This window comes from Phyllostomus hastatus, unplaced genomic scaffold (assembly GCF_019186645.2).
Source record: "Phyllostomus hastatus isolate PE091 unplaced genomic scaffold, TTU_PhHast_1.1 phas_contig_210, whole genome shotgun sequence".
NCBI lineage: Eukaryota > Metazoa > Chordata > Mammalia > Chiroptera > Phyllostomidae > Phyllostomus > Phyllostomus hastatus.
The window spans coordinates 38,545,792-38,568,248 of NW_025333737.1; the positions used below are offsets into that span (position 1 = coordinate 38,545,792).

At 67.7% G+C, this 22,457-nt stretch overlaps 4 protein-coding genes across 7 annotated transcripts; 1 reads left to right on the forward strand and 3 right to left on the reverse strand.

Annotated features, from left to right (window-relative positions):
- Positions 1–115: 115 nt before the first annotated feature.
- On the reverse strand, positions 116–2,121 carry DCXR (dicarbonyl and L-xylulose reductase). The gene is made up of 8 exons (XM_045836962.1): positions 1,978–2,121; positions 1,795–1,892; positions 1,120–1,274; positions 985–1,027; positions 809–908; positions 647–711; positions 440–557; positions 116–319 (listed from the first exon to the last, which is right to left on the reverse strand). Exons 1-8 carry the CDS (start codon positions 2,027–2,029, stop codon positions 216–218), a joined length of 735 nt encoding a protein of 244 aa, XP_045692918.1. The 5' UTR covers positions 2,030–2,121; the 3' UTR covers positions 116–215.
- Positions 2,122–4,492: 2,371 nt separating this feature from the next.
- On the reverse strand, positions 4,493–6,271 carry LOC123817507 (carbonyl reductase [NADPH] 2-like). The gene is made up of 8 exons (XM_045837226.1): positions 6,220–6,271; positions 5,773–5,870; positions 5,528–5,682; positions 5,398–5,440; positions 5,203–5,302; positions 5,022–5,086; positions 4,676–4,793; positions 4,493–4,596 (listed from the first exon to the last, which is right to left on the reverse strand). The coding sequence occupies exons 1-8, from the start codon at positions 6,269–6,271 to the stop codon at positions 4,493–4,495; spliced, it is 735 nt and encodes a 244-aa protein (XP_045693182.1).
- Positions 6,272–14,276: 8,005 nt separating this feature from the next.
- RFNG (RFNG O-fucosylpeptide 3-beta-N-acetylglucosaminyltransferase) lies at positions 14,277–17,787 on the reverse strand. The gene is made up of 8 exons (XM_045836591.1): positions 17,453–17,787; positions 17,033–17,081; positions 16,482–16,584; positions 16,244–16,397; positions 15,905–15,993; positions 15,657–15,822; positions 15,201–15,286; positions 14,277–15,124 (listed from the first exon to the last, which is right to left on the reverse strand). Exons 1-8 carry the CDS (start codon positions 17,729–17,731, stop codon positions 15,043–15,045), a joined length of 1,008 nt encoding a protein of 335 aa, XP_045692547.1. The 5' UTR covers positions 17,732–17,787; the 3' UTR covers positions 14,277–15,042.
- A 16-nt stretch (positions 17,788–17,803) lies between these two features.
- GPS1 (G protein pathway suppressor 1) lies at positions 17,804–22,277 on the forward strand. Of its 4 annotated transcripts, none has more exons than XM_045836587.1 (13): positions 17,804–17,906; positions 18,732–18,824; positions 19,117–19,298; positions 19,726–19,890; positions 19,974–20,109; positions 20,202–20,279; positions 20,408–20,468; positions 20,802–20,887; positions 21,066–21,160; positions 21,247–21,352; positions 21,461–21,541; positions 21,623–21,760; positions 21,844–22,277. In XM_045836587.1, exons 1-13 carry the CDS (start codon positions 17,874–17,876, stop codon positions 22,051–22,053), a joined length of 1,464 nt encoding a protein of 487 aa, XP_045692543.1. In that variant the 5' UTR covers positions 17,804–17,873; the 3' UTR covers positions 22,054–22,277. The 4 variants fall into 4 exon arrangements, with proteins under 4 accessions (XP_045692543.1, XP_045692544.1, XP_045692546.1 ...); XM_045836588.1 differs by having other exon boundaries at positions 20,411–20,468; XM_045836590.1 differs by lacking the exon at positions 17,804–17,906 and adding an exon at positions 18,101–18,284 and having other exon boundaries at positions 20,411–20,468.
- The last annotated feature ends 180 nt before the right edge of the window (positions 22,278–22,457 follow it).

Genomic DNA, 22,457 nt, shown 5'->3' on the forward strand with positions numbered 1-22,457 from the left:
CGGGACACGCGTCGATGGGCCACCTCCCCGCCTGGGACTCATCTCCACGCCCAGCCCCGAGCTCTGTGTCTCCGGGCCGCTGGCTGGCAACCCAGCAATCAGCCAGCCTGCGGGCTGAACAGAAGAATCATGTTTATTGCAGGGGCCTGGGGGCGGGGGCGGGGGGGGCAGGCAGGGCTCAGCACGGAGCACAGCTGCGTGTGCGTGACAGACAGTCAGGTGGCCAGGTAGCCCCCGTCCACTGGCACCGTGGAGCCCGTGGTCATGCTGCTCCGGTCACTCAGCAGGAAGAGGATGACATCCACCACGTTCTCCACCTCTGCGGGGGGTGGGTGGGGTGGGGGTCAGGGCCTGGAGCAAGGGGCTGCCCTCCATCCTTCCCGCCCACCCCTCGGCTGAAAGCCCGGTTCCACCCCAGCCGGGCGCTGGGCCGACTCACCCGCAAACCGGCCCAGCGGGATGCGGTCCAGCATGGTCTTGGACTTCTGGGGATCGCTCCAGTTGGCCTTGCCCATGGCTGTCATCACCACGGTGGGGTTCACTGCATTCACACGGATCTGCGCCGAGCCAGGGGCGGGGTCAGCACGGCGGGCTGGGGAGCCCCGGGCGTGCGGGCCGCTTGGGGGGCCGCCCCCGCGGGGCTCACCTTGTGCGGCCCCAGCTCCAGAGCCATCACTTTGGTCAGCATGTCCATGGCGCCCTTGGAGGCACCTGTGAAGAGGCCCCCGTGAGTGGAGCCTGGGCTGGCTGCAGGCTGGGGGGCCGGGGGGCTGCAGGGAGCAGGGCCGGGGCGCTGGGGCTCACTCACAGTAGACGGCGTGGTTGTGCAGCGCGCGCTGGGAGGTCTGGCTGGATACATTCACGATGGACCCCGGGGCTCCGCGCGCCACCAGGCCCCGAGCCACGATCTGCAACGGCAGGAGGCACCCGGGGCAGCACGGGCGTCGCCTACCCGTCCCCACGCCTGCCCAGAAGGCCGCTCACCTGCGACACCTGGATGACAGCCCTCAGGTTCACGTCGAAGGAGCTGGAGGCAATGGACAGGCCTGGTCAGGGATGGGGGCCGCCGCGGCAGGGGGCCGCCCTCCCGCCCAGGGCCCCGGCACCCCTAGGGCTCACATGTCACAGGCCTCCTTGGTGACCTCCAGGAAGGGCTGCAGCATTGCCACGGCGGCGTTGTTCACCAGCAGGTCCACGGGGCCCACGCCGCCCAGCGCCCGCTCCGTGGCCTCCCAGTCGCCCAGGTCCACACACACGGGCTTCACCCCGGGGCACTGCGTGCGCATGGTGGGCAGGGCACAGCCATCAGGGCTTCCAAGCCCCCAAAGAGCGCCCCCCCCCCACAGGGCTGTCGGCCCTCAAGGTAGGGGGTGGGATGTGGGAGACCTATCAGACCAACGTGGGGGAGGGGCCGGGGTCCCAGAGAAGCCAGCCAGTTCTTGGGGCTCAGAATCCCCGTCGGCTGAGGAAGGGGGAGCTAACGTGGCCCCTGGGTCACTGAGCGACTCGGAGCTTCCGAACCAGGAGCCTCAGACAGGACACTTCCTCCGCGCACCCGCTCCGCCCGCCCTCTGGCCCCGGGCCTGCGAGGCAGCCATTTCTGCTTCCTTCTCAGCCCAGGGGGCGTCGCCATGCCCTGGGCCACTCCGGAGCCCGCGGAGTGAGTCCGCGCGCCCTGGGAGAGTTGCTGAGGGTCCTCGTCAGTCCGGGCCTGGCGCCCGCGCGTCCTGCATGCCCCCCCCCCGCCCCGCGTGCCCCGCTGCCCCCTGGGCTCCGACTCGGCGGCGTCTATACCTCGCGGACCAGGCTGTCCAGGTCGCCCTGGGTCCGGCTCACGGCCACGACCTCCACACCCGCCGCGTGCAGCGCCTGGACCGTGCTGCGCCCTATGCCTGCGGGGAGCGCGGCTTAATGCAGACGCCCCCCACCGCCAGCCACCCTCCCCGCCCCACCGGCCGCCCCCGGGAGCCGGCCCACCTTTGCCCGCCCCGGTGACGAGCGCCCGGCGGCCCGCAAGCCCCAGCTCCATGGCGGCGCAGCCCGGCGCTGTGCTCCGGCCGCCCCACTGCGAGCGGGGTCCGGAGAACTCTGGGCCGGAGAGCGCGGCGCGGGGGCGGGGCGGCGCGGGGGCGGGGCCAGACTGGGGGCGGGGCCAGGCGAATAGCAGCCCCCTGCGAGGCAATTGGCCAAAAGGAGTGGGCGCAGCGCGGGCGGGGCGGCCAGGGGCCTTGCCCGCCCTGGGGCGGGGTTTTTCCCGCGGCTCAGTGGCGACCCACCAGGTGAGAAGGCGGTTTGGCGAGTTTTCCCCGCCGAGAGGATTAACCACATTGCTAAAAACCGGAGGCGGTGGTTAATACCTCGGAGAACTCAGTGCTAATATTTCTTCTCTTGTTTCGGAGAAGAAAAGTTCGGCGTGGAGGACCGCTCGCCCGTCCTCCTCCCCCAGACCTCGGAGTGGCTCACTCGGGGTGCCCAGAAGGAAAGAGAATTCAATGCCGACGACGGCTCACTGCAGCCTCGGAGGGAACTGAAACCCAGAATCACCCCGGCCAACCCACAGAAGGCCACTGGCACTTTTTTATTTATAAGCATTTTATTTATTTATTTTTAGAGAGAGAGGAAGAGAGGGAAACATCAATATGTGCTTGCCTCTCTCACACCCCCTGCTGGGGCCCTGGCCCACAACCCAGGCATGTGCCCTGACTGGGAATCCAACCTGCAAACCTTTTGGTTCCCAGGGGGGCACTGAATCTACTGAGCCACACCAGCCAGAGCCACCAGCACTTTCAAAACCGTGTATACGATAGGAAGGAACAGGATTGGGGTCCTCGGGGGACACGGTGGCCAGCCAGGGCCAGCACTGCTTCCTGAGGCTTTTAGGTCACCTACAGATGTAGGCATGCGCACTGGCTTCCCGGCACGAGCTGTTCCGTTGGAACAGCTCGTGCCGTTCTGTGGGTCACGTGGGGAAATCTCAAACCGTGGCCCTGAGGACCTTCTGTGGCCAGTTGTAGGAGACTGGTGATTGCAGGACTCCTGGGTCGCCTGGGGCTTTGGGCCCAGATACGTGGACAGGCGGGAGGAGGTGGCCAGGGCACTGGAGAAAACTGGGGAACAGCAAAGAACGTCTCCCCGTCAGGCCTGGCCCTGCGGTGCACCCCACACCTCCAGGCGCCAGACAAAACCTGCTTTCGGCCTTGGACCTTGACCTCTGCCTGCCAGAGGCCAAGGGAGGGACAGCTCCTAGCTCGTCCTTCCAGAAAGGTGCTTTTCTGCTTAGATCTCTTCAGGGGCTTGACCTGGCCCCAGAACGGTGTCTAAATCCTTTCTCTCGTCCTGTGACCCGGCTCTGAGAGGCCCTTGGTAGGGGGAGGCGCAGCCAAAAGCGCCCTCACACTCCCCACCCCCACTCTGCACGTTGTCTGGAAGGCCCCACACCAGCCCCTCCTGCCCTGCCCCCATGCCGGGGGTGGATGGACACTGCCGCCTCGGGCCTCATTACGTCCACACTCGGCCTGCTAGACGGCACAGGCCGTGCGAGGACCTGACCCGGGCCAGCACCACCGAAACCCCGCGGGGCTGGAAGACCCTCTCGGCCGTGCCCGGGTTTCAGCTAAGGAGCGCAGGAAGAGCAGGGGCTGTGGGCCACGCCCACCCCAGCTTGGGCGCCCTCTCGTGGACGGTCTTGTAGGGAGCGTGCCGGAGGCGAAGCTGCGTTCCCTGGCGTTGGATAAACTACACCCAGCACCCAGCCCCTCGCTCTGGCCCCGCCTTCCCTGGGGAGGACCCAGCGTCTCGCCCTCCGCTCCCGCTCCACAGACCCTCTGCCCGGTCCGACCTGCAGCAGTCCGACCGCAGGCGCCGGGCGGGAGGGCAGTCGAGGACAGAGCCTCAGGGAAGGGAAGGTGGTGCAGGCTGCCCTCCGCCCTCTGCCCAGGGCAGGTTGGGGGTTTGGGGTGGGGCGTGCACAGGAAGAATCTCTTCCCTCCTAACTTCACGGAAGGTGCAATGTGAGCCCCACGGCCCCTAACCCTGGGTCCCCAGCCTCGAGGTGTGCCCCTCCAGAGCCCTGGCACCCCTGGTTCCGGGAGCATGGCCTCCGTTTATTTATTTAGGCGAATCGACCCCAGTACAGCGGAGGTCACAATCAGTGGTGGAGGGCGACACGGGAGGGGAATCCTGGCAGCGAGGTAGGGCAGGCGGAGGAGCGGGGCCAGACGCCGGGCGGTGGAGCGGAGGTGGAGAGGCGGGGCCAAGGGAACGGCGGGGCGGGGCCGCGGAGACGCAGCTATTGATATTAAATGCGGTCAGGGGCGTGGTCTGATGGGGGCGTGGTCAGGGTGGAGGTGGGGCGGGGGTGGGGCCAGGCGGCCTTGGGGATCGCGGCGTGGAGGCGGGGTAAGGCTGGGCTGGGCGGTGGGCGGGGTCCCAGCCCGGAGACTCGGCTGGGAGAAGCGGAGGACCGCCGGGCAGTCCGCACCACCGCGCTGCTCTAGGAGGTCAGGTACCCGGCGTCCACTAGGAGGCTGGAGCCGCTCGTGGAGGCGCTGCGGTCGCTGAGCAGGAACAGGATGCTGTTGACCACGTCCTCCATCTCTGCAGCGGGCGGCGGGCGGGTCAGCGCGCTCTCCTTGCCGCCCCAGCCAAGCCCGCCCCTCCTCGCAGCCGGTCTGACCTGCAAACTTCTTCAGCGGGTGCTGCTCCTTAATCTTCCGGGCGAACTCGGGGTCGCTCAAGCTTTGTTGGCTCATGGCCGTCAGCACAACCGTGGGGTTCACGGAGTTCACCCGGATCTGGGACCAAGGGGCGGGGGGCTGCAGCCTCGGCCCGTACACCAGCCCTGCCCGCACAGCCCCCCACCAGGCTGAGCTTGCTTAGTGTGTTCCAGCCAACCCCTGACCTCACCACCCAGAGACCTGAGTGGCCCCACGCCCCTCTCACGTCCACTGCTCCCCTTCCCTTCTCACCCCCAGCCTCGCCCCTACAGGCCCAGCCCGGCTCACCCAGCGCCCCACGTTCACCTTGTGCGGCCCCAGCTCCAAGGCCATGGCTTTGGTCAGCATGGTCATCGCACCCTTGGTGGAGCCTGTGGGGAGGACAGCACGCAGCACCCTTCAGGGATTCATCAGCCTTCTCTGCGGGGAGGCCCGGCCCCAGGGTGCGGTGCGGGGAGGGCACAGACTGGGCAGAGGGATGACCCACTGTAGACAGCGAAGTTGGGGAAGGTGACGTAGGCTGTTATGCTGGAGACGTTGACGATGGAGCCAGGCACCCGGCGCTCGATCATGCCTCGGGCCACCACCTGCAAGCCGAGAGGGGTGGCAGCCTGACCCCACCCCCCACCCCACCCCCCAGGGGCCGCGCCAGCCGTGGGGCCGCGCCCTCCCGCCGGCTCACCCGGGACACCTGGAACACGGACCGCAGGTTCACGCCGAAGGACCTGAGGGGGAGCCGGCGTGTCAGGCGGGCCGAGGCCACGCCGACCCGCCTCCCTGGCAGCCCTCTCCCGGCCCCTCCTGCTTCCCACCTGTCGAAGGCCTCCTTGGTGACCTCCAGGAAGGGCTGCGGCAGCGCCACGGCGGCATTGTTCACCAGCAGGTCCACGGGGCCCACGCCGCCCAGCGCCCGCTCCGTGGCCTCCCAGTCGCCCAGGTCCACGCACACGGTCTCTACCCCGGGACACTGTGGGAGGCATCGGACGGTGGCCGGGGTGGTCCCAGCAGGCCCAGGAGGCACCGCCAAGGGCGTGGGGAGGGGCGGGTGACGCCTCACCTCCTCCGAGAGGCTGACCAGGTTGGCTCTGGTGCGACTCAGGGCCACCACCCTGGCCCCCGAGGCGTGCAGGGCCTTGGCAGTGTGGCGTCCGATCCCTGCAGGGGAGCACCAGGCGGGCAGCGGCGCACCACGTCTGGGTCAGCGCGGGGGCTGGGGCTGCAGCTCTGCTGCTCGGAGGGAGCAGCGAGAGGGTGCTGGCCGGAGGGTGCCGGCCTGGAAGTGTGGGGGCTTGAGCCAGAGGCTCACTCAGCAGGATCGGGCCAAGGGAGGCCCCCAAGGGCAGCTCCTTCCTGCTGGTCTGGGGAAGACACCGTGGCTGGACCCCCCCTCCACCCATCCTGCGTCTTGCACTGACCAGGGAGGGGCAGTGTCCTGTCCAGCACGGGGGCCCAGCCACCTTGCTCTCCACCTCAGCCCCCCCCCCACCTGCTCACTGACACTCACCTTGCCCTGCCCCTGTCACCAGGGCCCTGAGGCTGCTGAAATTGAGCTGCATGGTGCTGACCCCAGCCCCTGTCCAGCGGGAGAGCAGGTTTTATACCCGGGAGGGAGACGTGGTCCCAGCTAGGGAGGCTGGGCCTTGGGCGTGGCTGGGCATGGGGGCAGCTTCTGCTTCCTCGTTCACGGGAACCTGCCCCCCTGGAAGGGGCTACCCTCCTCACCCACAACCCGAAAGGTGCCAGCCAGAAGCTCCACCCTGGGTTTTGGGAAATAAATTAAAATGAATTCCGGGGCAGGATAGATGCTCCTTCCCGGCTAGCTGGGGGCAGATGGCCTGGAGCTGGCCCCTGCAGATGCTGGGCTGGGCGGCCCTGGGCGACGGCTAAGCTGTCCTTGAGGGTGGCTGGCCCCCTGCCCCCGCCGACCTGACCTCACTGCAACCCCAATCTGGGGGCCCCTGGGGCCTCCGGAGTCTTCTGCACCTGCCCCTGCAGGGCCTGGGAGCCCTGCCTCTGTGCCCACAGGCTCTGCCTCCCTGGGGCGCCCTGGTTCCCTCCGAGGTGAGGCTGCAGGGATGGGGGTGTCCGCTCGGCCCCCTCCTGCCCTCACGGGGCCCACACCGCAGTGTCAGTCCTCGGACCCTTCTGGTGGGGGCAAAGGGCTCAACGTGTGCTCCCACTCTGCGCCACTGACACCTGTGGGTCCTGACGCCAGTTCCACTGCAGGAAACAAGCCTGAGAGGGTGTGTGAGCACCTCCCAGGCTTGGGTTACAGGTTCCCAGCGCCGACACCTCCATATGAGGGTGCAAGGGCCACAGCAGGGCTCGTGACACCTGCGGCGGGCCCTCCAGGTGTGGCCCTGATGGGCCTAGGGGTGCCTCGGTCACCCTCCCTCACTCAGACTCGGGGCCGGACCCCCAGTGTGGCCCCCGAGAGGGGCTGTCTCTGCGACCTCCCGGCCCCTGGAGGCCCAGGTGGGGTCAGGCAGGGAGAAAAGGCGAGTGATTCGATCGCCTTGCACAGGTGTGGTTTACCGGACTGCTGTGAGCCGGGGTAACTCGAGACGAAAGCTCTCCTGGCATCTGGGAAACAAAGGTTAAGGAGCCAGTAGCCCAGCGGGCCTTCAGATAACGCCTCTTGTTCAAGGTCGTTTCACTGCCAGTCAAGGAGAAAGAACAGCGACTCCTGGCGGGGACCGCCGCCCGTGTGGCGTCTGCACGGCGTCCCCACGTCTGTGCGGGTTTCCTCCGGGTGCAGGGGGGCGGGGGTTGGTGGGGCCAGAGCGTCGCCGTCAGAGTGCGGGTGGGGTCTGCGAGTGACCCTGGGGGGAAAGGGTGCCCGGCCCACCTTGGGTCCTGTGTTTCACCCTGAGCTGAGGGAGGGGCTCCAGCCACCAGAGACCCGGACCTGGAATAAGAGGGTCAGAGGAGAGCCACCTTCCGCCCTGGCTGGTGTAACTCAGTGGGTTCAGTGCTGGGCTACCAGCCAAAGGGTTGATGGTTCGATTCCCAGTCAGGGCACACGCCTGGACTGCGGGCCAGGTCCCCAGTGGGGGCGTGTGAGAGGCAACCACACGTTGGTGTTTCCTTCTCTTTCCACCTTCCTTCCCCTCTGTCTAAAAAAATAAAATCGTTTCTTTAAAAAAAAAAACAAAGAAAGACTTCCTAAAGCCCTGGCTGGCGTAGCTCAGTGGATTGAGCGCGGGCTGCGAACCAAAGTGTCGCAGGTTCGATTCCCAGTCAGGGCACATGCCTGGGTTGCAGGCATGACCCCCAGCAACCTCACATTGATGTTTCTCTCTCTCTCTCTCTCTCCCTCCCTTCCCTCTCTAAAAAGAAATAAATAAAATCTTTAAAAAAGAAAGGAGAGAGGCTAGAAAAGCAAAGGAAATTGAACCTAGTTACACTTCATTGTCCTTCTTTCACCTTCCCGCCCTTCACAAACACCCATGAACCTTCAAAAAAAAAAAGACTTCCTTATTTTTATCAATCTTTTTTACTTTTACTTTTTTTAAGGAGAGAAACACCAATGTGTGGTAGCCTCTTATGTGGCCCCCACAAAGGCCCAGTGCACAAACCCAGGCAGGTCCCCTGATGGGGAATCGAACCAGCAACCCTTTGGTTTGCAGGCTAACACTCAGTCCACTGAGCTACACCAGCCAAGTAATCTGTCTCCTTTTAAAAAAAGGTTTTATTTATTTTTAGACGGAGGGGGAGAGAGAAAGAGAGGGAGAGAAACATCAGTGTGTGGTTGCCTCTCATGCGCCCCCTACTGGGGCCCTGGCCTGCAACCCAGGCGTGTGCCCTGCCTGGGAATTGAACCAGAGACCATTTGGTTCACAGCTCAGCACTGAATCCACTGAGCCACGGCTATTAATCTTCCTTATGTGGGCATAGCTCACCTTGAGATCGAGGTTTAACACCAGAAGTATGAAAACACGAACAGCCACTTCAGAAACGGGCCGGAGCCACCTCCGGGAGGAGCGGCCCTCGCAGCACGTGCTTAGGGGACGCCCCCTACCCTTGAGCGGGCGTGTGAGTTAGAACGGGGCAAAGCAACCTGCGGCCTGCACACTGTAAACCAACACTGTAACACAAACAGCTGTTTGCAAAGAGAACAAAGAAGCAGGACGAGGTGGGACTGAAAACTAGAAACAGTGTCCGGAGTCAGGCGGCCGTGCTCAGCTGCCCGCACCCGGATCCTGCCTCCCAACTGCAGGCGGAGCTCCCCGGCCGCTCAGCAGCGCCCCCTCCGCGGAGGGACACGGCCCGGGCTTCCGCCGCCGGGTCGGCGCCTCCCCAGCAGGCGTTCTCGGCTGCAGCGTGCGAGTCGGTGCCTCTCACTTCGCCTGGTATTTTCAGGTCAACTGGAGTGTTCTGGGTCTCCATTCAGAAGTTCGGGGGTGCTTTTGTGGCCAGAAGCATGGCGTTGGGACTTAACTCTCGTTCACATCAATTAGTCTGGGGTGAAAGTAACTTTGTTATCCCTCCCGTCACTCGGAGTCGGTTTCCAAGAGCCCAGCACGAGGACTTGCCATGTTTCAGATGCGGCGTCCTTGGAGGTGCCGTGCGTGCAAGGCTCGGGAAGGACACAGGTTTATTCACTGAGCGGGGCCTGCACGCACATCACAGACACCTGGGTTGTGGGGACGTCTGGGCAGAGAGGGCCTGCTGCTCTCTCTGGGGGGTGGGGGGGGCGGGGAGCCAGGGGCCCGCCCCTTGAGCACCAGAAACAAGTTGCTATTTTCTCTTCTTAAAAAAACAGCCCTGGCTGGTGTGGCTCAGTGGATTGAGTGTCAAGCTGCGAACCAAAGGGTCACCGGTTCCGTTCCCAGTCAGGGCACACGCCTGGGTTGCGGGCCAGGTCCCCAGCAGGGGGCCCGAGAGAGGCAACCACACATTGATGCTTCTCTCCCTCTCTTTCTCCCTCCCTTCCCCTCTCTCTAAAAAGAAATAAAATTTTAAAAAACACACCAAAAACTCTCCCCCCCGCCGACCCCTGACAAGCTACGCTTCAAGTGCTCTGTCTGCAGAACAACTCCTCAAGAGAGGCGCTCTCTCACCACCCCTCCCTCCCCAGGCCATGAGAACGGCACGCCGGCGCTTTCGGCGGACTCCTGCTCTGGCCAGTCCAGCGGCCAGTCCCAGCGGTCACTTCCAGGCCCCCACTCAGCCTGGGGGTCTGCCCAGGGGAGAAGCGGTTGGGTGCACACACGGGCACAGTGGGGGGGGGGCCTCGAGGCCAGGTGAGCCACGGCTGTGGCGAGGGGGCCGGGGGTGCTAGGGCTGGGGAGGGGGGACTTCTCGGGGACCCCGGGAGCGCTCGTGAGTGCGTGTGTCACTGGGGGGGGAGGCCTGTGTGCGTGAGAGGGCGGCTCTGGGCAAAGGCTCCGATTCCCTCCTGTGAGGCCCCGAGGAGGAAAGGCTTTCATTTGCTTTTCCTGCTTCCCACGAGAGGAGAGGTCTTGAGCGGCCCTTCCTGAAACCGGACCCGGGACCAGTGCGCTCTGTGGGTAGAGGGCTGTCCCTTGGGTGTCCCCCAAGGAGGCCCTGCTCCAGGCTGCAGGGGGAGGGCCCGGGGGGCCCCAGGGAGGACGAGGCACCCAGCGCAGCCAGAGGCAGGAGCACCAGGTCGGAGGCCCCACCTGGCTGTCGGGCTGCACGGTCTCTCAGGGGACGGGGGCCCCACCCACTGCCCTGCTTCACCCCTGCCAGTCTCCCCCCACTCCCCACCCTCCCCCCGCCCTCCCTAGGAGGCGGAAGCATTGGCCCCTTTGTGTCAAACTCAGGCCTCCGAGTGGGAGTGGAGGGGGCGGCTGGGGCCCCTGCTCTCTCCTCGCGGGCAGTGGGCTCCCTCTACCTGCTTGGCTCTGGGCCCAGCTCCTCTGGGGTCGCCTCTCTGGGTGTCCGCGCCCCTAGTGTGGCTCTCACGCCCTCCATCTGCTCTGTCAGCCATGTTTGCCCTGCCTGGAGACAGCCCGAACCCGGGGAGGCTGGGAGGGGCGTTCTCTCCATCGTCTGCCCCCCGCACCTGGCACAGAGAGTGCTCCCCGCGCGCGTCTGCAGGTGAGTGGGTGAGCGGTGCACGCCCCGGAACAAGGGCGATGGCCCGCCGGCGGCCACGATGAGCACAGGCCATGACCGCTGCACGGGGGGTCCCTGAGGCCCAGAGGGCGGGAGGAGGGCTCGGGGGCGTGAGTCGAGGTGACAGTGGTGAAGACTTCAGCTCCTACTCTGAGCCCGTCTCCAAGGAAGGTGCTATTGGTATTGAACCCCCCAGACACAAGGCCACGAACCTGTCAGTCCACGAACCCCACAGAGCGGCGTCAGGCCGGAGGCAGTACAGGGGGCTTCCTGGAGGAGGCGAGAGGCAAGCAGAGAGAAAGCTCGAGGGGATCCTGCTGCGCAGGAAGAGACAACCCGACCAGGTCAGTGGACACAGGTCACCACTCTCCTTCTACCACTTGTGTGTGTGTACACTCGAGCACGCACACGGGGACACACAGGACACATGCACATGTGTGCACAGACACACAGACCAGGCACCCACGGACACATGTGTGCACACACGGGGGAAACATGGCATGCACACATGTGCTTCCACCCACAGGCACACCTGTGTGCACATGTCGCACATGGTGGCACACTCATCAGGCCAGCAGGAGGAAGGGGACCCTGGGGGTCAGCAGGCTCATCCTCCATGCTGGCCTGGGCCAGTAGCCTGGCCATGTCCTTGCCACTGCTCAGGGTCACCCTGCAGGACCCGAGGAGGGGACGGAACCCTGGCTCCCCCTGGAGCTGGTGAGGCAGGCCGGACCTGGAGGGAGGGGCAGCTGACAGCACTTGAGGGACAGGTCCTGAGACAGCTGCTGTTCCCGGGTGGGTCTCCCGGGTCTCTCAGGGGTGCCAGACCTGGAGCCTTTGCATGTGGCATGGGGGGGTGCCAGGGCAAAGCTCACTCCTCCAGGTAGGGTGTTAGGAGACACCTCCCACGGTATTTTGTCGTCTTCCGGAGCGGGGGGATCGAAAAGACCTGTGACCCTGCAGCTCCATCTTCCCTGGACCCTGCGCTGGCCCTTCCGGCCTCGGGACCACCCTTGTGTGGCCCGCCGTGGTGGGTGGGGGCCACAGTCCTGAGCTGACCACGAGGCGGGGGCGTGTCAAGAGTGAGCAGACTTGGGAGGCGCCCAGGACTAGGACAAGGGACATCGCTGCAGGACAGAGACCCTGCCCTGTGCGCAGGAGTCCGGGGCGGAGGCCCTGCTGCGGGGGGGGCAGGGTGGCTGCGGGGGGTCAGGGGTCGCTCCTCGGCAGGCCAGGGCACTGGGTCTTCAGCCTCTTCTGCCTGCTTCCCCCACACCCTTGTCTCCCCCGGTCACATGAAGAAGCTTTGCTTTCTGCGACAACTGTCAACAACCAGCTGCCCTGGCAGACCCTGTGGCCTCAGGACGCAGCCCGGCCCTTCCTCCCCGTGGAGGTGCCAGGAGGTCCTGGGGCGACCAGCCCTCTGGACCTGGTGACGGAGGGGTCTGAGCTGCGGAGGTGGCGGTGTGGTCCCATCTGACGCCGCCCTGCTCTGAGCGGGGCGGACACCGAGAGGCCTGCGGCGGGGGCGGCTCGGCTGGGGTCCGAGTCTCTGGGGCCGTTGGGCCTTCTGGGTCTGGAGACGTGGGAGCACAGACTCCTGGGAACGGGCTGCAACACCCCCCCACCCCAGGTGCCCTGTGCCAGCCTCGGGCTCCAAGGCTGCCCCGAGGTCCAGCGGACTCCGCCAGCCTCTCCTGGAGCCCCGCCCCCTGCGGGTTGGCTGCCTGTCCTCGGGGCTGTCCTCGGGGCCTTCCTCTGCACTGGCCTCACCAGACCGGCACGCCCTGGGCCTGGGCCTCCCTCCAGACCTGCAAAGCGAGACCTGGCTCTTGTGGGAGCAGCTGTTTCAGTAGAAGCGGGAAATTACTGGTTCGAAAGTTTATGGTCCGGGTCCGACGCTGCAAAGTGGCAGCAGCGAGGCCTTGGGAGAAAAAGCCTCCCGGCCTGAGGCGACGCACTTGAACTCAGACCAAACAAGGACATGCACGGAGGAACAGACCCAACTCACAAACCCTGGTGAAACCCAGCCTCGGAGGCCTGTCTGCGTCCTGAGGGCGGCCACCCCGTTCCCAGGGGCGGGCCTGGTGGTGCTGCCCGGGCTGAGGCCAGTAGACAGGGTGACGGAGGGCGGGCACGAGCTCCCCTCCCAGCGGCCTTGCAAGGACTCAGTCCTTGGAGCCCCGGCTGCCGTGGCTCAGTGGACTGAGCCCTGGACTTCGAACCAAAGGGTCGCCGGTTTGATTCCCAGTCAGGGCACGAGCCTGGGTTGTGAGCCAAGTTGTGCCCCCCACTAGGGGGCGTGCGAGGGACAACCACACACCGATGTTTCCCTCTTGCTCCTCTTCCCCTCTTTTTAAAAGTAGGTAAGGATCACAGGTTCGATTCCCCATCAGGGCACATGCCTGGGTTGCAGGCCGTGGCCCCCAGCAACCGCACATCGATGTTTCTCTCTTTCTCCCTCCCTCCCTCCCTTCTCCCCTCCCTCCCTCCCTTCCTTCCCTCTCTAAAAATAAATAAATATAATCTTTTAAAAAAGTAAATAAAATATATATATAATAAAAAGAAAGGTATTCTTATAAAAGGGAAAAAAAGGACTCGGTCCTTGCAGATGAAGAGCCAGGTTCTGAGTAATAACCCGGACGTGGTTTCCGTGCGGACTCGAGACCCTCCGTGCCCTGTCCCACCAGGGACGCCTGCCACGGGCCAGGCCCAGGGAGGAGGGAAGTCCTTCCGGGACGTTACGGGGACAGGACTAGGAGCCCTGGTGGCTGTGAATGGAGCACAGGCGAACCACTCGGGGCCAGAGGTGGGCCGTGGGGGCCGGTGCCCCTGTGCCACAAGCACCCCCTTCCCTCGGGGGCTCTGTCACTGCGGCCGCCGCGGCAGACCACTGCCACCACGGGGAGGCCTCGGGCTCGCACGGCTCCACCCCCAGCATTCCTCTCCGGCCCGGAGCCCGACAGGGCACCCAGGCAGGGGCCTCTCCCGCCCCCACCGCCCCAGGCCCCGAGGACCCAGACACCTGACTCCAGGTGTCCTTGGGGCGTGTCCTCCTGACCGCACCAGCCACGTGCACAGTGGCCGGACGTGGGTGCTGTCCGTCTGCACGCCCCACGGGCATGCCTAATGCAATGCACACAGCCCTGCACACCCACGTGCGCAGCTGCTTTCGCGTGTACACAGCCGTGTACACACACACAGGCACGCCTCTGCACGTGTGTGCGCACACACGCTATCTCTGACGTGCTGAGAGATGAGGTGTGACACGCAGGGAGGCCACCTCCACACGCAGGGCTCGCTGCCTCCCGCAGGAGCCCCTTGCTGCGCCTCAGCTCGCAGAGAAGACCCCGGGGGCGGCCGGGGCTGCGTGGGCAGGGCGGGAGCCCTTGGGGGCTGCGGCTGGACGCCGGCGGCCTGTGCCGGGCGCAGCTGCCGGGAGCCCCGCCGGCCCGTGAGAAGGCGCTGAGCCGGATGTAACAATCGCACTTTTATTCGCTTATTGCAACAGCACAGGAGAGGCCGGGGAGGGGCCGCGGGCCGGCACCGCTCTCCCCTCCTGGAAAGGCACCGGCAGGTGGGTCGGGTCCGCGCAGGCCGGGGGCTGGGCCGCCGCAGGGCCGCACGGGAGGCCCCCCGTCTCGTGGAGCTGGAGCCGGGGCGGAGGGCCAGCACGGACCCCGGGTCCGAGCCCAGGAGCGACGTCGAGGCCCCTGGTGCGGGGTCTGGCCGAGGAGCCCGAGGGGAGCACCCCCAGCAAGGCGGCCTCTACGTGGGAATGCCGGAGGGGGCCCAGCTGACGGGGGGCCGGGGCTCCCTGGAGAGTTAAGGCCTCTGAAAAGAACTCCATGTGGGACCCAGTCTGGAGCCCACTCCTCAGGGCTGGGCCTGCCCGGGGCTCCCTCCCCCGCAGGGAGACTCCTTCCTGGGCACTGGACCCCAGACCCTCCCAGCCCCAGACCTGGGTGGGGGTGGGGCGAGCCTTGGGGCGGGGCTGGGTGGGGCGGAGCAGCAGCCTGCCCACGAGCATCTGACTCGCGGGCAGGGCAGACGGGCAGGGCAGGCAGCCGGCCCTGCTCCCCAGGGTGCCTGGTCACTGGCCCTGCAGGGGCCTTGTCTGTGGGCTGCGCACGTCTTCCTGGATATGGCTGCGGCTGTGGCCGGGAGCGCCTAGGGGAGTCGACTGAGGCCAGGAAGGAGCAGGCACTGCCCAAAAGCCAACCCCGAGGTCAGGGGTTGAGGGTCACTGAGAGGCAAGGTCACCCCGCTTCTGCACAGGACACCAGTCCGTGTCCGGGTAGAGGAGGCAGTGGACGGACTTGAACCTGGAAAGGGGGGCGTGGGGTCAGGGCCACGGGGAGGGCGGGCCAGCTCTGGAGCCCCTCCCCACGGCCCACTCACCGGGTGGGGTCCTGCTGCAGACTGAAGGCTCCAGCCACGTTCACCACGTTCCGTGGGTTCTCGGGACCCCCGTAGCTCAAGGTCACCTACGAGGAGAGGACGGCTCAGCCCCAGCGCCGCCCCCCCGCACCGCAGCACCCCCAGCCCTCTGAGGATTCAGCCAGGAGAGGCCGCCGGGTCCCCGGTCCTCCGGGCAGGTCTGAGCAGAGCTCTGGGGGATGGGCCGAGTGGCGTGGCCAGCACAGAAGCCGCTGCCGAAAGGCAGCTGGTGCCCGCGCCCTGAAACGGTCCCGGCGCCCTGGTCTGGGACTCCCATCACTGCCCAGACCACTGCCCGCCGCCCAGGGCCTGTCCGTCCAGGAAAATGCCGTGGGTGCCCTTTGCAGATGAGCCCCCACCACACCTGGGCTCCCCCCCCGGGCTGGGCCCCCCCGCCACATGCCCGAGGCGGCGCACCTGCTGGAGCACGGTGTCGGGTGGCAGCCGGCGCAGGTTCTCCAGGTGGGAGTGGAAGAGCGAGCTGCGCCGCAGGCGCGCCCCCAGCATCCCCTCCGCGATGTAGCCCACTGTGCAGTCGTCCGGCAGCCTCAGCCGCTCCGCCGTGCTCATGAAGCTGCCCAGGCTGCGGGGCGGGGCGGTCAGCGCCTCTCCGGCCCCCGGTCCCCTCCCTGGGTCGCCGGCACCCCCGCGGGCCGCCCCCTCACCTGGCCCACGGGCTCATCTTCAGGGCGAGGCCCCTGCTGAGGCAGAACCCGGCCCCCCCGGTGGCAAACCAGAACTTGACAGTGGTCACCTGGGGAGGAGAGAACCGCCAGTCAGGGCTCCTCACCCTGACTCTGGACACTGGGGTGTCACCCGCGAGCCACTCCTGAGCAGCTCTGGGTCCTGGCAGCAGGGGCTCCCGGGCCCTGAGGGGCTGGGGCTGCCGCCACCCCGCTGCCTCGCAGCCCCAGCCCCTCCCATAGGGCCTCCCAGCTTGCCCAGCCACTGCAGCGCCCCATGCGAGTGGGTCCGGCGCCTGCCCCTCCCCGGCCGCTGCTCACAGTGCCACCTCCCTGGACCCGCTCGGCAGCCTCGATGGGGTGGTCCAGGCTGGGCCGCCCCAGGTACACGTCCTGGCTGGGGGAGAAGGCGGACAGCAGCTGCAGCAGGCCCTCGGCGTTCACGTAGTTGTCGTCGTCCACGTGGCAGAACCACCTGGGGGCAGGGGCGGGGGCAGTGTCAGCGCCTGCGGCCAGGTGCGAGGCCCCGGCCCCCCCGAGGGGCTCGGCCCCCACGCACTTGCGCCCGGACTCGATGAACTTGTCGTACTCCACCGACATCTTGCAGCACAGCGCCTGGCGGGTGTGCACGGCTGAGCAGTTGGTGTTGATGACGTGGCTGCCTATGGGGTTGAGGGACCGGGGGACGAGTGAGGGCCAAGGCAAGCCCACCTGCCAGCCCACCCCACTGCGGCCGGGGTGAATCATAGCTGCAGCCCCACAGGCCCCAGCCACCTTGCTCTGCTCCAGGCCCCGCGGCCGGTCTGACCGCAGGTCCAGTGCGGCCTCACCCGGCTGACCCTGTTGCTGCACCCTAGGGCCCGCGCAGAGGGATGACCACCTGGAACCCCAAATGGATGCGCACGGGGGAATGGCCTGAGGGCGGACTGACCCCACTGGCTGGGCTTCTCCAGGGCAGGTGGGGCCAGGGATGCTGCCCTCCACCCACTGGTGACCCTGAGCAGGTGCCTTAACCCCCCTGACTCTCCGTACATAGCAGGGAGGCGCATGGCGCTGGACCGAGGACAGAGTGAGGGGGGCACTGGGCACGCTGGCCAGGGGGGCACTCACCTCCCTGGCGCTGCAGGTCAGGGTCGTCTCCATCCGTGAAGATGAAGGTCTAGGGAGAGACCACCTGTGAGATGCACGCTGGGGCCTTGGCCCCAGTGACTGAGAGTGAGGCTGGGGGGGGGAGGGGGCTCAGGATAAGTGTTTCCAGGCCAAGCCAGGGTTTGGACGTGGGGGGCGGGTGGTGTCTCAGCTCCAGCCTGCTCCCACTCTCTGCAGGTCCAGTGCCGTTGAGGCCAGGCCTGCGCTCACAGAAGTTTCCAGTTCCTCGGCCCTATGTCAGCTTGGGGAAACCCACCCAAGCCTAGAACCCAAGAAGGAACAAGACGGGGTGGGCGTTGGGGGTCCCCGGGACTCAGGACGCGGGGCCCGGCTACTCTGCTAGGGACGCAGCCGGGGTAGGTGGCCTGGGGCGAGACCCACCTGTCGGCGGGCCCGGGAGATCCAGGTGCGCAGCAGCAGCCCCAGGCGCGGCCCGTGGTTCTTCCGGGTGGTCTTCACGGCGATGAAGACGTCCTCAGGCCGCAGGCGGGGGACGGGGGCGCGGGCGGGTGGCGCGCGCGGGCGGGGGCCCGGGGTCGGGGCCGAGGCCGGGGCGGGGGCGGGCGCGCGGGGCAGCGGTAGCGGCAGTAGGAGCAGAGCGGCCAGGGCCGCGGCCAGCGCGAGGCAGGCCCGACACAGCGCCCCCCGCACACGGCTCATGCGGCCGCCGACTGGCGGGCAGCGCCCGGGCCAAGCGCGCGCCGCGGCCCCTTTAAGAGCCACCCCGCCCGCGCCGCGACCCGGAAGCAGCCAGCCGCGCTGCCCCGGAAGTGGACGGCGCGCCGCGGCGGGGTGGGCGAAGATGCCGCTGCCGGTTCAGGTGTTTAACTTGCAGGTAACCAGCCGCGGCCGGCGGCCCCCCCCCCCCCACCGCGTCCCAGCCGCCGGGCCGGAGCCGAGGCCGAGGCCGAGGCCGGCCGAGCGGCCCGCGCGCCCCGCCCCGAGCCCCGCAGCGTCCCGCGCGTCGGCGCCGGCGGGCCCGCCGCGCTAACGCTCTTTCTCCCCGCAGCAGCCAGCCAGCTCTGTGTCAGGGTCGGGGGGTGCAGAGAGTCAGGACAGGATGAGGGATAGCCCGGCCCCCAGCGCGGCCGCCGCGTCCGTGACAGCGCTGTGCCCCGCGCCCCCCAGCAGTAGGGCAGACGTCTTCCTGCCGGGCACGGCCGGGGACTGCAGCCTGAGCGCCAGCCTGTCGGCCTGTACGCTGCTCTACGAGGTACCGTCCAGGACAGGGGCCCGGGACAGCCAGCCAGCCAGCCAGCCAGCCAGCCAGCGAGCCGGCAGGCGGCCGCCCGCCGCCGGCGCCCCGGGACCCTCCGGGCTGCGGTCGGCGCCGGGCCCGCGGCGGCTCTAACCCGCGCGGCTGCACGGGCTGCTCGGGTTGCGGTCGAGCCCGCGTCTTCCCTGTGGCTCGGAGGAAGCTGCGTCAAGACGGTGGCTGGGAACGTGTAGGGACCGTCGGGGCTGCCCCGCTCTGCGGACGGGCGGAGAGAATCTGCCCGAGCTCCTCTCTGGGAGCCGCTGGTCCTGCGAGGAGCCCTGCGGAGGGGCGGTGCTGGAGGCGGGTGGGGAGGGCCGGCGGAGCTGGGCCCAGGGCGCGGTGAGGGCCTCTCAGCCGCCCTGGGCGGTCCCCTGCTCGAGCTGACGAGGTGCCGTGTTGCAGGGGGCCGTGGAGCCCATGCAGATTGATGTGGACCCCCAGGAGGATCCTCAGAACGCCCCCGATGTCAACTACGTGGTGGAGAACCCTACCCTGGTAGGAGCCTCGCTGGGGGTGTCGGTGATTCTGGGGGTCCAGGCCGGTTGCCCCACTTGGGCCAGGTTCTGCCGTAACCCAGAAACCACTGGGGTTCCTAAGTGCCCTCACGTGACGGTTGTTAGCTTGGGACCCTGCACCCCACCTCTCCCCGGTGGGACACTTGGGTCCCAGGCCACCTGTGTGTTCGTGGGGGTGGGTCTGCGCTGCAGGCTCCAGGCCCCTCGGGCCCAGGGAGGGGTTCAGCGCCCCAGCTGTGGCTCCTGCCTCACACGGTCTCCCCCGCCCCCAGGACCTGGAGCAGTACGCAGCCAGCTACAGCGGCCTGATGCGCATCGAGCGCCTGCAGTTCATCGCGGACCACTGTCCCCCGCTGCGGGTGGAGGCCCTGAAGATGGCCCTGTCCTTCGTGCAGAGGACCTTCAACGTGGATGTGTACGAGGAGATCCACCGGAAGCTCTCGGAGGCCACCAGGTGAGGCCAGGGCCGGGACCGGAGGAGGCGGGCCCGGCCTGCCGTGCCCCTGTCAGGGGCCACCTTGTGCTGCTGTGACACCGGCCCCCACACGCGGCCACTCACAGCAGCACCTGTGCGGCACGGCGGCCTTCCCCGCGGAAGAGCCAGGAAGGTCGTGCCCGGCAGACCAGCCTGGGTGCTCTCCCCTGCCCCAGCAGGGGGAGGTCGGGACTCAGACGTTCTGCACGCCTGTGCTCGGGCCACTGCTCTGACACCGCGCGGAGCTTGTGCCGACGGTGGCTTGTCCCTCTGTCCCCGGGGTGCCCACAGCACTTCTCCCGCTGGGCACCCTGCAGACTGGGTGCCGGGGCTGGGGCAGGGCAGAGGCTCCTAGGAGGGGACTTCCAGCTGCCACGTCAGCCCTGATGGCCAGGCCCTCCCTCAGGGACCTGCAGAGCGCACCGGATGCCATCCCCGAGAGTGGCGTGGACCCCCCGCCACTGGACACAGCCTGGGTGGAGGCCACTCGGAAGAAGGCCCTACTGAAGCTGGAGAAGCTGGACACAGACCTGAAGAACTACAAGGGCAACTCCATCAAGGAGAGCATCAGGTGCCCCCCGGGGCCGGGGGCAGGGGGGCGGCGGGGCGGCCAGGCCCACACGGGACAGTGTCCGCTCACAGCCTGCCCCACAGGCGCGGCCACGACGACCTAGGTGACCACTACCTCGACTGTGGGGACCTCAGCAACGCCCTCAAGTGCTACTCCCGGGCCCGAGACTACTGCACCAGCGCGAAGCATGTCATTAACATGTGCCTCAACGTCATCAAGGTGCGCCCTGCAGTTGAGGGGAGGGGGGACAGCCACACCCTGGGCCCGGAGGGGCATCCCTGGCTGAGCCTGCCCCCCCCCCACCCCACCAGGTCAGCGTGTACCTGCAGAATTGGTCCCACGTGCTGAGCTACGTCAGCAAGGCCGAGTCCACCCCGGAGATCGCAGAGGTAACCGCAGAGGCTGGGGGTGGGGCTCACCCTTCTGTGTGCCCTTGCTGTTTCCCGGCAGGGGTCTCTGGGATCAGCCAAGGGTGGGGAGGCCGTGAGGGGCTCATGTGTGCCGCCTTCCCCTGCAGCAGCGTGGGGAGCGCGACAGCCAGACCCAGGCCATCCTCACCAAGCTCAAGTGCGCTGCAGGTGAGGCCCGCGCTGCCCTCACGGCAGGCGGCCCTGCCGGAGAGGCGGGTGGCCGTCCTCTCGCGGCGCAGACCCTCAGACCCCACACACAGGCCGGGCCGGCTTGCGGTCCGGGGTCAGGAGTGCGGACGCTGCCTCTGACAGCTGCTGTCCGGGCAGCCCCCCTTGGGCCCCCAGAGCAGTGACAGCAGCTGTGCCGGCTTCCTGGGCGCCCGGCCCCCGGAGGGTGCCCTGGGGGCACGCTCGGGTGTCACTCATCTCAAAGGCCAGAACTTCTGTCCCTGGGGCCGAGGAGCCCGGGGCAGGCTGGGCCTCACCCTCCTTCCCCCTCAGGGCTGGCTGAGCTGGCTGCTCGCAAGTACAAGCAGGCAGCCAAGTGCTTCCTGCTGGCCTCCTTTGACCACTGCGACTTCCCCGAGGTGAGAGGCGTCGGGGCACTTGGGGGTGGGGAGGACTCGTGGCCGCTCTGCTGGGGCTTCTCCCCTCACTGTGGGGCCCGAGGCCTCGGCGCTGGGGGCGGTCCGGAGAACAGCGCCAGCTCTGTGCCCCCTCCCTGGCTTCTGTCCAGACCGCAGTGACCCCGGTCTCTTCCCTCAGCTGCTGTCGCCCAGCAACGTGGCCGTGTACGGCGGCCTGTGTGCCCTGGCCACCTTCGACCGGCAGGAGCTGCAGCGCAACGTCATCTCCAGCAGGTGGGGCCCCGGCTGCTGTCCCTGGGGTGGGGGGGTGCGGTGCGGGGCGGGCACGGGGCCGGCTCTGAGGAGTGTGGCTCCCACAGCTCCTTCAAGCTGTTCTTGGAGCTGGAGCCCCAGATCCGAGACATCATCTTCAAGTTCTACGAGTCCAAGTACGCCTCCTGCCTGAAGATGCTGGACGAGATGAAGGTGAGGGGCGGGCCTGCCGGGGGTGGGGGGCACCTCAGGCGGGGGGCAGGGGGTGGGTGACTCGGGTGGGAGGTGGGGCGGCCGCCTCTGACCAGCCCCCCTTGCCAGGACAACCTGCTGCTGGACATGTACCTGGCCCCTCACGTCAGGACCCTGTACACCCAGATTCGCAACCGTGCCCTCATCCAGGTCAGTGGGGGGCTGGGGGGAGGGCGGGTCTAGGCGAGGCGCGGGCTGGGGGCCGCGGCGCTGACCCCCCCGGCTGTGCAGTATTTCAGCCCCTACGTGTCGGCCGACATGCGCAGGATGGCCACTGCCTTCAACACCACGGTGGCGGCGCTGGAGGACGAGCTGACGCAGCTCATCCTGGAGGGCCTCATCAGCGCCCGCATCGACTCCCACAGCAAGGTGGCGGCGGGGCCCCGGGCTGGGGGTGGGTGGCGCGCCGGGGCCGCCGCGCTGACCTGCCCGCGCCCGCGCCCCGCCCCCAGATCCTGCACGCCCGGGACGTGGACCAGCGCAGCACCACCTTCGAGAAGTCGCTGCTCATGGGCCGGGAGTTCCAGCGGCGCGCCAAGGCCACGATCCTGCGGGCGGCCGTGCTGCGCAACCAGGTCCACGTGAAGTCCCCGCCCCGGGAGGGGGGCCAGGGCGAGCTGACGCCGGCCAACAGCCAGTCCCGGATGAGCACCAACATGTGAGGGGGCGGCCCCGTGCGCCTCCAGGACGCCCTGCGTGCCCCACCCACGGCCCGCCGACTCGGACTCCCGGGCCCGCTGCTGCCAGCACTTCTGGGGGGCCCCTGCCGTGTGCCCGGGGCGCAGGGCCCACCTGGGGCCCCGCCTCCCCGCACCCCCTGCCCTGGCATCCTCTGGGGCTGCAGACAGTTGTGAGTCTTAGTTCATTAAAGAGCAGCCTGAGAACACCCCCTCGTACGGTGCCTTCTGCGGCGGCCCTGGGGTCGGCTCCGGGCCCCCCTTCCCCCCCCGGGCAGGGTGACGCTTGCACCCTCCCACCACTCAGATGGGGCGTCTCTGGGCTCAGAGGCCAAGGGAGGGGGCCCCCTGCCAGCCCCCCCGGTCTCCCAGCTGCGTGGGCCCAGACC

Bases quoted from the DNA above. Each gene is read 5' to 3' on its own strand.
- DCXR (XM_045836962.1), bottom strand. From the start codon at position 2,029: ATGGAGCTGGGGCTTGCGGGCCGCCGGGCGCTCGTCACCGGGGCGGGC. The intron at 1,028-1,119 runs GTGAGCCCTAGG...CATTGCCTCCAG, and splicing joins ACCAAGGAGGCCTGTGACAT to CTCCTTCGACGTGAACCTGA. The intron at 712-808 runs GTGAGTGAGCCC...GCCTCTTCACAG, and splicing joins GCACAACCACGCCGTCTACT to GTGCCTCCAAGGGCGCCATG.
- LOC123817507 (XM_045837226.1), bottom strand. From the start codon at position 6,271: ATGCAGCTCAATTTCAGCAGCCTCAGGGCCCTGGTGACAGGGGCAGGG. The intron at 5,303-5,397 runs GTGAGCCGGCGG...CTCGGCTTGCAG, and splicing joins CCGTGTTCCAGGTGTCCCGG to GTGGTGGCCCGAGGCATGAT. The intron at 5,087-5,202 runs GTGGGTCATCCC...TCCTCCCCACAG, and splicing joins CCCCAACTTCGCTGTCTACA to GCTCCACCAAGGGTGCGATG.
- RFNG (XM_045836591.1), bottom strand. From the start codon at position 17,731: ATGAGCCGTGTGCGGGGGGCGCTGTGTCGGGCCTGCCTCGCGCTGGCC. The intron at 15,994-16,243 runs GTGAGCAGCGGC...TCTCCTCCCCAG, and splicing joins GGGTCCAGGGAGGTGGCACT to GTGACCACTGTCAAGTTCTG. The intron at 15,823-15,904 runs GTGAGGGGGCGG...CCCGCCCCGCAG, and splicing joins AAGATGAGCCCGTGGGCCAG to CCTGGGCAGCTTCATGAGCA.
- GPS1 (XM_045836589.1), top strand. From the start codon at position 18,132: ATGAGGGATAGCCCGGCCCCCAGCGCGGCCGCCGCGTCCGTGACAGCG. The intron at 18,825-19,116 runs GTAGGAGCCTCG...CCCCGCCCCCAG, and splicing joins TGGTGGAGAACCCTACCCTG to GACCTGGAGCAGTACGCAGC. The intron at 21,761-21,843 runs GTGGCGGCGGGG...CCCCGCCCCCAG, and splicing joins GCATCGACTCCCACAGCAAG to ATCCTGCACGCCCGGGACGT.